The sequence below is a fragment of the Lissotriton helveticus genome, chromosome 1_1, assembly GCF_964261635.1.
Source record: "Lissotriton helveticus chromosome 1_1, aLisHel1.1, whole genome shotgun sequence".
Lineage (NCBI taxonomy): Eukaryota > Metazoa > Chordata > Amphibia > Caudata > Salamandridae > Lissotriton > Lissotriton helveticus.
The window spans coordinates 1,911,036,129-1,911,049,380 of NC_136057.1; the positions used below are offsets into that span (position 1 = coordinate 1,911,036,129).

Genomic DNA, 13,252 nt, shown 5'->3' on the forward strand with positions numbered 1-13,252 from the left:
TGCTATTGCAGTGGGACCCAGAGTGTGCCATAGATATCGAGGCCATATACCAGTGGCAGGTGTGACTCCATGCTAAGGGTTGAAGAAGTCTGGGGGGGTTTCCTGTCATCAGACACCCTGGAGAGGCAAACTAGCTTTGTTCAGTTTGTATAGATTTCTTCGAATCCTGAAATAATAGCGAGGAAGGCCCTTGCAGGACAGACGTGGAAGAGAAACTAAAACCTTCTACAACATTTCCTCCCTGCCAGTCACGACTGGAGGCTCGCCTTTGCAGGTCTAACCTACAGATAGCTCTAGCAGTCTGTTTCGAAGGCCTTTTGGGGGGATAAAACAATTCATAGGTGAGCCAGTTGCTCAAAATTTCTTGTCCATCTCACTTCTTTGTCCCTGATTCAATGGCTTTCCTCCCTATTCTTGTGTTTGTCCCGCCCAAGGAGCATGTCGGTCACTAAGTGTTTTGTTTGTATTGAAATGTATACATCCATTGCAGACATTAGACCTTGCAATGCAGTACATATAAAGAACTATGTTCTCACCTCTCTATCTTTCCCTGCTGCCCTCCATTCTCCACTCCCCTCTTTTTCTTAACAATCACCCCCTGCACCCGCTTATCCAAGACCCCTGGTGCTTACATTGTTTTAACCATTCCAATATGACCTCTCATGTAAGTGCACACGCACGCTTGCAACAATGCCATTTGTTATGTTTTAGAGCATCTTCTCAAAGATGGCTGCTGCAGATGCATGCTGGTTTCAGTATATGGGTAGGTGTGACAGTGCGTGTGGTAAGTGCCTGGTGGCCCCTTTGACAGATCAACATAGTTACGGATAACACAAGGAGGTCTCTACAAGCCAGACACATTACCTACGTACCTCAAATGTGTGCGAATAACTGCAGAACTTTAGAGCAAACCTTCTCTCTCTTATGGTGGTATCTAAATATATTATTTTGATATATGTTTGAAGTTTGGCATATAACTCCATCCAGTACCTCGCAATTGAATGGTGACTGCAGTCTTAACAGCCATGTTGCACAGACATATTGAACCCAGTGCCCTAATGGGTGTCACCTGTTGGTGGACAAGGCCACTGGGCAGATGTTTGCAGACAAAGCAGTGTGTTGTATGTACTTTTAACCTCCTACACTTCGTGATGTCGGCTCAGGACTGTACCAATCTCTACCTAATGACCCAGGTCACTCAGGGACATTTTAAGGATTTTGGGGGCCCTGGGCCAAATGTATTAGGGGGCCCCTGTTCTGAACAGTTTTGAATTTATGATCCAGATTCAGCTCTTTCATACCGTCTTTGGCCCGGTCACTGATAGTGCATAAGCACACTGGTCTAAGTTCGAATTGTGTTTACATCTAATATTCAGGGATAGTGATGTGTGGTTTTTAATATTGTAACACAGCTGCATCTCACTAATATTACTGCGAATAATCAAGGCCATGCCCTCCCATTTCTCATATGCGAGGTAATGTTATGATCTAAAAGAAGCTTTGTTATTGATGTTGCCTAAAACATTCACACATTTCTCTGCAAACTATCTGTAGTAGACTCACACATCACCTACATTAAAAATAAATTAAAGGAAAACTGTACTTAAAACATTTCTCTTTAAGAATTATTCAAGGCCATCAGGGCAAGATTCTCCGCAGAACTGAGCTGGCTCTACCAAGGGGCCCCCTGATAGGCTGGGGCCCCGGATAGAGCCCACTGTGCCCATGCCTTAAAACATCTCCGAGGGCACTGCCACCCGGGCTTAGGCCAGCCTATTATGGGGTTTTAGGGTGCACTAGATTAGAACAATCTGTCACTGTTTACCCTGAGGTCTGAGACACACACGAGCAGAAGAGTCTACCCCAGTGACCTGGAGCAGTGTGATAAAGGACAGGGGGTGTCTGGTGGTCTGTGGCACCTGGGTCTGGACAAGCCTGATCCTAGTGAGCTGAAGATCTGTGGTACTTGGGACCAGGAAGTCTGTCCCTAGAAATCTCGCTTTCTGAGGAATGTATGTGGACAATCTGGATCGAGTGTCTTGAAGCTCTATGTCATGCAGGACATTTAATTCCAGTGTTTATGAAGTGAGTTGTTTAATTCTAAAAGATTGCCTGTCAGTAACATGTGCCTTTGTGTCTCCCACAGGCCTACTCCAGAAGCATTGCACGGGACAAACACTTGGCCGTGGCATATTTCACGAGGGGAACAGTGTTTTTCAAACTGGGAGAGTACGTATAAACTTTCCGTTTTCTTTCATGACACATTAAAGCTAGCCGTGATAGCTTTACTAAAGTCCTCATAATATATGGCCTCAGTCTTCGAGGGTTCCATTGGCACACTGCAGATCCAATAGTCATCACCTTGCATCTTCAGAGTTTAGGCATGTAAGCAGAACGAGGCTATGACCCAGGACTCTAAAAAGTCAGGCTTTGTGGAAAGCAAGCCTACAGTTGTGCACCACCCTTTCTCCAGACCTGAGATGCATAGAGAATCTTTTATTTTCTTTCACAAACCTTGTCTTTTACTATATTTGTATGCACATTATTTTTGTAATGTCGAATGGAGTGTGATCAATGTCAAAGCAGCTAAACTGTGTTCAGCATATCCGCTCATTTTGTTAATCGAGTTCTTTTGGTACCTTATACAATAACATAATAACAGAGTGTCCACTTTTCTCTCTCCCTTTGCTACTTTCTCCTCTTCCTCATTCCCCTCTTATTATTTGGTGAAACAGCCTTTATAAGGAGGTTTATACTACATTGTGCTTTTATCACGCATTTGTTACCGCTCATGTTTTTACCACATATATGCCTTTACAACGCATGCTATTACCATGCATTTAAGGTAAGTTGGTGGGTCTCCCCTACAAATACATTGTTTTTATATAGATATATATATATATATGTGTTTATATATATATATCTACACAATGCGTGGTAATGGCATGCGTTGTGAAAGCATGTGTTCTAAAAAAGTGTGAGGTAAAAATTGCATTGTAAAGACATGCAAAGTATTTCCCTGCGTTGTTCCATCATACAACCCATTATTGGCAAATATTGGCAAATCAAATAGGTCTCACCTACGCAAGAGCTATTCGCTTTGCCAATGTGTTTTAGCCATGTTGTACACCAGCGTGGCTGCTGCTCAACGCGGCTGAAAGTTAGTGGCTTGGAAGAGTGTGGCGTGGAGTGTCGTAGAGTGGAATGGCAAAGAGGGGATTAGAGTGTTGTAGAGTGGAGGGGCAGAGAGTGGCGTTATTGGAGTGGCATAGTGTGGAGTCGCATAGTGTGGAGTCGCATCAAGTGGAATAGAGTAGAGTGGACTGGTGTATAGTGCATTGGCGTAGAGTGTTGCAGAATATAGTTGTGTAGAGTGCAGTGACATTGAGTACAGTGGCATTGAATTCAGCGGAGTACAATGTAGTATCGTAGAATGCAATGCTGTAGATTAGAGGGGTGCATAGTAGATTAAAGTGGTGCATAGTAGACTGGAGTGGCGCAGAGTGCAGCGGCGTAGAGCGGTGCAGAGTAGCATAGAGGTGAGTGATGCAGAGGGCAGTGACGCAGAGTAGAGTCGAGTAGCATAGAGTGCAGTGGCGTAGACTGGTGCAGAGTAGAATAGCATAGAGGGGTGCAGAGTAGAGTATAGTGTCATAGAATGCAGTAGCATAGGGTAGAGTGGAGTAGTGCAGAGTAGAGTGGCATAGAGTTCAGTGGCAGAGAGTGCAGTGTTGCAGAGTAGAGTGCCAGAGTGTAGTAGTGTAGAATGGCGTAGAGTACAGTGATGCAGAGTATAGTAAAGTGACAGAGTGAAATCATGTAGAGTGCATCGGCGCAGAGAGCTGTGTCTAAGAGTAGAATGGTATAGAGTGCAGTGGCATAGAGTGGAGTGGCACAAAGTGGCATAGAGTGTAGTGGCCTGGAGAAGCGCAGAGTGCAGCGGCGCAGAGTGCAGTAACACAGAGTAGATTGTTTCAGAGTAGAGTGAAGTTGCGTAGAGTGGAGTGGTTCAGGATAGAGTGTTGTTGCTTAGAGTGTGATAGAGTCTAATGGCATAGAGTAAAGTGGTGTAGAGTGAAGTGGCATAGAGTACAGTGGTGCAGAGTAGATTAGGAGTAGCGTGCACTATATTGGCATATAATGCAGGGGCATAGAGTTGAGTATTACAGAGTAATGTGCATTGGCATAGAGTGTATTGGCATAGAGTGCAGTGGCATAGAGTGGCATAGAGTGCAGTGGAGTTGTGCAGAGTAGACTGGTGTGGCCTAGACTGGAGTTGTGTAGAGGGCAGTGGCAAAGAGTGCAATGGTGTAGAGTAGAGTGGCAAATAGTGCATTGTCATAGAGCAGGTTGTTACAGGGTAGAGAGGCATAGCGTAAACGGGCATAGACTGCAGTGGTGTAGAGTGGAGTGGTGCATAGTGCAGTGGTGCATAGTGCAGTGGCATGTAGTGGTGTAAAGTGGAGTGGTGCAGAGTAGAGTGCAGTGGTGTGGAGTGGTGCAGAGTAGAGTGGAGTCACATAGAGTGGAGTATTCATCGTGTGATAGCACACTACCATTACAGACAACACATTTTCAATTGACATGACCATTACATTTGCACAAACATACAGTTTTACCAATAAAACTATACAGTGCACAGACAAAAATGTGTGGAAATTGCATCACCTAATGTAATGATTTGTTTTGATCATATTAAAGTATTTGTTTCCAACACACTTCGGAAATACTAAAAAATGTGCTTTAATTAGTGTTCCTATTTCTGATGTATTCTAAAATACTTACACAGTTCATTTAAATGTTGTCGTGTGGTAGAAAAAAACTATTTTCTACCCCCAGTATCCAGCAAGATTGTCACATAAATCCTCTCACTTTGTAGTCAGAGAAAGAAAAGTAAACAAACGCCCTCAGAAGTCAGTACCTGACATTTGACCTCAGTCTTTGAACGCAAAGCAAATGTGAGGAAATTAGAACAGAATGGAAGCGTGTGGAAGGATACTGTAAACACGGTTTGGGCAAGGGAAGGCACAAACTCTAGCTGGGCAGCCTAAAAACAAATAAGGCCAGCAAATAGAAAGCAAGAACAATGTGAGTTACAAAGCCAATGGCAAGCAATAGGCAGAATGTATTCCTAGGTCAGCTTTCTGAATGTCGCCAAGATGTCTTTAGCAAACCAGACAGTTGTGCTCTCTGGTAGGCTGTGACCTGAAACCATACCCACTTCCCCGAGCTGCCCCGTGCTTTGAGCACTGCCCTCTGCTGTATTGGCACGCATCAATCTTAAAATGTTTGTTTTACCCATTCTAAGATGGCCTCTACTGCATGTGTATTCATGCATCGAGGCCAGCTTTGAATGCTATTCTTATGCATTAAGCAAATTCAGAGCTGGCTCCTAGAGAACCATCCCGGCACTAGGAAGTACAAATGCATGATCACATGTTTGATAGGTGCTACGTGGCACACTATAGGTACCTGTTCCCCTTGAGCTTCAACAGATCAACATAGTCACAAACACTGCAATGACATTTCTCCGAGCTAAACAATTTACATACGTACCTCAAGTGTGTGCATATCACTGCATTGCGTTACCAGCTCCCCCATACCTCTTTAAATTATTTTTCATTATGCCCAATTTTCTGGACTCCCACGGCTCATATTACATGTTCTTCCTGTTGAAAGCAAAGATTGCACATTTGAATTGCACGTTTAAGGTCTCTCTTGTGAAATTCTGAAGTGCCTGACTGGTTATAATCCATGGAATTAGCTCTTTCTTCACAACTTCAGTTGCTGGTCTGCTCCTCCTTTTCATGTTCTTCCCATTAAAGTATTGAGCAAGACTATCTCAAGAAGGGGAAATGAAATATACCTTGTCAAAGCAGGAAATTGTCAGAGGATGGTGCAATAAGGTGTTGTGTCCCACTGATGACATCAGGAGAGCAACCCAAGTGTTTTTTAATCCCTGTTCCAAAATGTATTTTCATAAATAAGCGGGTTTGGCGTGTATTTAATGCACAAAAATTAATGTTGCTACGACTTGTGGTTTAGACTTTCAATATTGAGAATTTGTTATATTGACGCATGAAGGTGGACTTGTTTGATTATATAATTAAACTAGCAGAGGTGAGGCCCAAGAGCTTACTCTGACCACAGGTCAGCTCAAATCAAAAGAAGGTACTTTCTACAGTGGCACAGTGCTATACCTAGCAAACACAAGGAGATGAGGGACAGAGTGCTGAAACTTTTCAGACACTCACCACCAGCCACAGATTCTGTGTTGAATCCATCATCGTTCTTTAGCTCACCTCAGTTCAGACCCATCTATATGCAAATCAGTCTTGACCCAGTGCCTCATGGGTACAGTCCAGCCCAAATTGCCAAGCCTGGTCCTCCCTGAACTGGAAACAAGCATCTTGGGACGTGTTTAGGGGTAACAACACTCATCAGCCAGGCTAGGTTGAATCCAGTGGCACAGTGAGCAAGGGACCCACGTCTGGCCATACCCTGCCAACATACGGCAAACAAAGCAAACACAAGGAGATGATGGACGGAGCGCTGAAACTTTTCAGACACTCACCCCCAGTCACAGATCTGGGTTGAATCCATCATCGTTCTTTAGCTCACTTTGCCACCTCAGTTCAGACCCAGCTAAATGCAAATCAGTCTTGACCCTGTGCCTCATGGGAACAGTCCAGCCGAACTGCCAAGCCAGGTCTTCCCTGAACCGGAAACAAGCATCCTGGGCCCGGTTTGGGGTAACACCCCTCATCAGCCAGTCTAGCTTGAATCCAGTGGCAAAGTGAGAAAGGGATCCACGTCTGGCCATACCCTCCGAACTTACGGCGAACAAAGCAAACACAAGGAGATGATGAGTGCTGAAACTTTTCAGACACTCACCCCTAGTCAAAGATCTGGGTTGAATCCATCATCGTTCTTTAGCTCACTTTGCCACCTCAGTTCAGACCTAGCTATATGCAAATCAGTCTGGACCCTGTGCCTCATGGGAACAGTCCAGCCCGAAATGCCAAGCCAGATCTTCCCTGAACCGGAAACAAGCATCTTGGGACCGGTTTCGGGGTAACAACTCTCATCAGCCAGGCTAGCTTGAATCCAGTGGCAAAGTGAGCAAGGGATCCACGTCTGGCCATATCCTGCCAACTTACGGCAAACAAATCAAACACAAGGAGATGATGGATGGAGCACTGAAACTTTTCAGACACTCACCCCCCGTCTCAGATCTGGATTGAATCCATCATCGTTTTTATAGCTCACTTCACCACCTCAGTTCAGACCCAGCTATATGCAAATCAGTCTTGACCCTGTGCCTCATGGGAACAGTCCAGCCCAAACTGCCAAACCAGGTCTTTACTGAACTGGAAAGAAGCATCCTGGGACCGGTTTTGGGGTAACACCCCTCATCAGGGGCCTTTTTTAAAAGTACCAGGACACCAAAACAAGCAATGATTTTACTGGAATTGATTGGATCTATCTATCTATCTATCTATCTATCTATCTATCTATCTATCTATCTATCTATCTATGTTAGTCTGTCTGTGTCTCTCTCTCCTTGTCTTTGATGTTCTGGGCACCATATTGTGACTACTTGATATTCCTTCCAAGATATACCAGACTTACACCTTTGGGTTAGGTGAGGAGGGGAGATTTTAAAAGAGGCTCAAAAAACTGTTCATTTGTTAATAAATGCACTAGCTATGCTGAAAATTATCAACAATGTGGCAACTCCATCAAGAATGTAATTATGTGGATTTTTCTGCATCCTCAGAATTCCCTAATTTCATAATTAATGCAACACTACTTAATTGTTACAGCATAAAGAATCTCTCCCCCCACTTTCTCTCTGCAGCTATGAGCAGGCCATGCAAGATTTCACAGTAGCATTCACGCAGCTGAGGGGAAACCTGCTCATCGACTACAAAATCCTGGGATTGCCGTACAAACTATATGGGTGTGAGGTAAAGAGCTTGTTCATGTATACATGCAGCCATTTACGCTGCCTGATGATTTCTTCAAATTAAAAAAATAGAACTTTTAGAAGCATTTTCCTCATGTTTCTCCGTAAAGAGATTAGCAATAAGTCTTACAGATTTTAAACATTTGAGAACTATATTTTGAACCTTTCTTGTATTTTTCTTCCTTGTTCCTCTCTAGCATCTTTTATATCCAATATTTCTGACAGGAGTTGGGACATCTTTGTTTCTCATCCACAAGTTCTCCAATTTCAAGTTTCTACTGTGGTGGTTTATGGTATAGAGGGTATTTCAGTAACTCAACATATGGTTCACCCTACTATTTGGCACCAATTACCAGTGTCCCGGATAGTGGCGTTCTACTTATTGCTCCATATAAAATCCTATTCTCTATCACCTATTGCAAGATGTCTTTTAACAGTGGGGAAAAACATGTGGATGTTGGTGTTTTCTGCATCAAAATTCACATACTCCTATGTTTGCAGGGCGTTTTTCACTTTTCCCAGATTGACCTGTCAAATCGTGAGGGAGAAAATTCCGGGGGCACTGATTACTTGTAATAATGATCGCTGGGCAAATTCGGCTTTGCACAGAGATCTCCAAATAACGAGAAACTTCTGTTTGAGGCCGATTGGGGTTGTTCCTACTTCCGAATGTCGGAAATATTCTTTGCCCTTTATCTCAATCAGTGATATCTTGACTAACACTGTAAACAAATATCCCTGTGGTAGCCTGATCAATACAGTGGTGGGTATTCTGTGATAACCTAATCAGTGCATAGACAACTCTCTGCAGTGATAGACATCTTTGATAGCATCATCCATGCATTGATAGATATCTCATGATAGCCCGATCATTGCAGTGATGAACATCCATGTGCAGTAATAGACATTCCTATGGAAGCATGGTCAATGCAGTGATAAACATCTGCGTGTTTGCCTGATCCACAGACACGCCTGTGAATGCCTAGACAGTGCAACTGTGTAAGATAAACAGGAGTAAACCCATGAACCACGTTGGGATGGGTGAGTAATGCAACAAGAAACAATTCCCAACTGGTCTCAATAGAAGTCAATTAAATACAGTATGCAATCAGAATTACAAAGAGCAAGACAAAACCAAGGAGTCTCAAAGACGTTTTTTTAGAAGAAGCTTATTATTTAGCAAATTTTTCAGGGTCTTTCACATGGCTAAATACAGTTAAACAGCACTGTGTCGAGCAAATCATGTGACAACCGGAGAGGCACTTGGTGAATAGTGATATTTACAATAAGTGAGAGTGCAAGTGCTAAGGTGAGCAGCGTGAACGACGCATAGTGACAAAGAATATGTACGATCAGCCTGCCCCTCCGCAGACCCAGCCCGGAGGACTTCTCTCACGCAACTAGTGTGTGCGTGCACGGCACTGCCCTCATCGACAACCTTGTCCTGATGACGATCCCGACTCACGGGGATCGAAACGCCGTCGACACTGCAGCATTATTTGTTGACGCATTTTACGTTTTGTGCTCCAAAAATTTATTGAATTTTGCTTCAAAGTAATCGCAACTTGAAATTGTGGAGCCATCACTGTACATATTCTTTGTCACTATGCGTCGTTCACGCTGCTCACCTTAGCACTTGCACTCTCACTTATTGTAAATATCACTATTCACCAAGTGCCTCTCCGGTTGTCACATGATTTGCTCGACACAGTGCTGTTTAACTGTATTTAGCCATGTGAAAGACCCTGAACAATTTGCTAAATAATAAGCTTCTTCTAAAAAAACGTCTTTGAGACTCCTTGGTTTTGTCTTGCTCTTTGTAATGCTGATTGCATACTGTATTTAATTGACTTCTATTGAGACCAGTTGGGAATTGTTTCTTGTTGCATAGACAGTGCAACAGCAGACTCTCCAGAGAAAGCGTGATCAGTGCAGTGAAAGCATCTCTGTGATTGCCTGATCGGTGAAGTGCTAGGCTCCCTGTGAAAGGGTAGGCAGAGCCTTGTCATCACAGAGAAAGCCTAATCAATGCAGTGATAGGCATCCAACTGATAGCGGATCAGTGCAGTGATAGATTGTGTGCAGTGATTAACTTTTGGAGATAGTTGTGGCACAGCAATTATTTGCTTTTCTAGAAGATCACAATATTCATTGTGAGAGTCAATTTGGTTTTCATCCCGGAAGAGACACAGAGGGCCATGTTGTTTGCCATGGAAGTGATCTGTCACATTGAAGATGAGGGTGACTTAGAGGGAGTGGTGCCCTGGACCTCTTTGCTGTGGTTGACCGTACCATAATAACCAATTGTTTGAAGGAGGTAGGAATAGCATGCACCATCCACTATTGTTAAACTTGCTGATTTCATATCTGCTAATATGGAGTCTTCTTCCTGATTTCCATGGGGTCATCATTGTCACCTATGCTTTCCAAACTGAATGCTTTTTCTCCACCCTACCATATTCAATCTTTTGGTTGTGCTGCTATTTCATATGAATATGACACATTTGCCTAGATGCATCAAACAGAATTGCATTCGCAAACGGTGCGAATCGCAAAATTCGGCCGTTTGCGAATGCAATTCATAGATTTGGGATGCATTAACCTTTTTTGCATATTTCGCAATTTAAGAAAGTGCAATTTATTTGCGATTTCTTAAATTGCGATTGCATTTAAAAAATCGCAAATTTGCGATTTCTTAAATGCAATGCATGATTTTTTTAAGGTAAAAAAATCGCAATTTGGAAGTGGTAAATTAACATGAAGTTAAACTTCATGCTAATTTATGAAAACTTTCAAAAATGCACAAAAGTGCATTTTTGAAAGTTTCATTTAAAACACACACATGCCCTTTGGGCATGTGTGTGTGAAAAATGTACTTAAAGTTTAATTTCAGGGGTGCAGGGAGGGGTCCTTTAGACCCCCCCTGCACCCTTGAAAATGCATTCTCATTTTGCGACTCCTTAATTGCGAATGCCTTTCAATTGATTCCTATGGACCTCTAGGCCCATAGGAATCAATGTAAAGGGATTCCTTATTTGCGATTCGCAAAATTGGGAATCGCAAATAAGGAAAAATAAGGAAACGCAAAATAAATTGCGATTTTTTAATGCATTGCCGTTTGCGATTCCTAAATTACGATTCCTTAATTTTCGCAATTAAGGAATCGCAAACGGCAACAATGATGCATTTGGGGGACAGTTTATTATATGCCAACATCATGAGACCCCCTCTATCTATGTCACATTCCTCAACTACTTGGAGGTAGGACAGCCAAAGGAGGCCTTTAATGTTACTCACATTGAACACTAATAAAAACGAAATCTTTATAATTAGCAGAAATAAAGAATGCAGGGACAGGTTGTTTTGAATTGGTAGTCTTGGAACAGTTACCTCCTCTAGACCCTAATGTAAAATCATTAGATATCTTTTTGGACCCACACTTTCTATCCATTCTCAAATACGTGGTTTGCAACACAGAGTTTCTGTACACTGTTTATGCTGAAATAGTTTCCCTTTTTCTTCGTGGAGTTTTACACTTGTCTCTTGTTACTTGACGCATGATGTCCAGATTTGATTACTGTAACATTTTATATTTGGGGTTGCTAGCTTCTGCCACGTGAAAGCTTCAAAGGGTACATAATGACTCGGTTTCTCTAATTTGTTATGTCAAAAAATACAATCAAGGCTTACAGAAAGTACATTGGCTGACAATGGAGAAAAAAAGTTAAATTTAACTGTCTTTGTTTAATCCATAAAGCTTAACCATCCAGAGAAGTCTTGTTTAATCCATCTGTTGCACCCTTCATTCCCCTGACATCTCTACTCTCTGAAGCCTTGCTATTACTACAAGTACCCTCAGTAACGCTAGTGTGTGGGCAGTTGGTCATTCAGCTTTCTTGGTTCTAAACCTTAGAACCATGTACTACTACTACACCCACAACAGGCTAATCAGTACACAGTCTTCAGAAGGGCTCTCGCTCTTAAGACCTTTTCTTTCTGCTAATTGAGTCTTCTGCTACTTCTGTCATGCTGTGTCGTGTTCTCTAGACCAGGAAACCATTTGGTATATATTGCACGTTAAAAGTAAAAAAATAAGTCCCTCAATCATAGACAACCCTGTGCAAAGATGGACAGCTCTGAAGAGCGTGGCGGCAGTCAATATCTCCAAGAGAGCCATATGGATGCAGTGGAAGGTGCAGTTTGAAAGTCTGATCTAGGCAGTAATAGGAGTCATGTGAACACAATTAATTCATAGAAGCCTGTGAAAGTCATATGCAAGTAGTGATAGTAGTCATATGCAAGCCTGATTAATCCATTGATTTTAGTCCTTGTGGAAACCATGTCAATGCTTTGACAAGTGTATAGTGCTAGCCTAAATGATTCCATGACAACAGCCCTGTTAACTCTGGCTTAATACGACAAATAGGAGCTCCTAGGACTATCTGTGAAAGTCTCATCGCTGCTGTGACAGGAGACCAGTGATATGCTCTTTGATGGTGTCATTGTAGTTGTGATCAGGGCTGAGGTCAGAGCCTTCTTCCCTTGGTGCTTTGTGACGCTTCTGTTCATCAAATCAGAACCTTAACACAGTTTGATTTGTATATCTCGAAATCAGGCTTGTGACATTATGGCAACTTGACATCAAACAAGACTCAAGACTGAGCTCCTGACAGTCTCAGGTTCAAGTTTCCCTAACTATACAGTTGTCGTCACATATAGACAAGCACCAGGCACGCTCTCTTCATACGTCCAAACTCTCGAAAGGAAGATCTGATGTCAGATTGAGTTGATGTCAGACAGTGACACTAGTGGAATGGATGTATCTGCTCTATTTTATCTGCGCGGCTTTGTTAAATTAATTGTGGCATATCTTTGTTAGAGAGTTATATAGAGGAGTATGAATTCCCAAGTACAATAGGAGTACATTTGAAATATTTGCATTTATATGTGGACCATGTTCCCTTGCCAAGTGGCCTAGTTTTTCTTTGCATCCGCAGGAGGACAGGTAGCTTGAAGCTTCTGACTTGGCAATAAAGGACACATAGATGGATGACATCATCAGGGAGTCACCTTCTTGAAGGGTGAGACACATTTTGGAGTAGATGTGTGCAGCCAGGAAGCCACTAGTGCTGCACAGGTCACATTAAGGTCATTAAATAATTAAACATATAGGTTGTATATAGCACAATAATTCATTTTGTTCTGTGTGGATCAGAATTCACCTTTCTGCTCATTGAAAGTCTTCAAAAGGATCTTACATTCCTGGAGTTAGTACTGTAGATA

At 42.6% G+C, this 13,252-nt stretch overlaps 1 protein-coding gene across 2 annotated transcripts in view; it reads left to right on the forward strand.

The window, feature by feature from the left end:
* Positions 1 to 13,252, forward strand: part of NCF2 (neutrophil cytosolic factor 2) — a 97,233-nt gene that overhangs the window by 2,326 nt on the left and 81,655 nt on the right. For both annotated transcript variants that reach the window (XM_078643095.1, XM_078643105.1), the window contains exons 2-3: positions 2,147 to 2,229; positions 7,862 to 7,970. In XM_078643095.1, the coding sequence (XP_078499221.1) occupies positions 2,147 to 2,229; positions 7,862 to 7,970 (192 nt within the window). The remainder of the gene's footprint in view (positions 1 to 2,146; positions 2,230 to 7,861; positions 7,971 to 13,252) is intronic.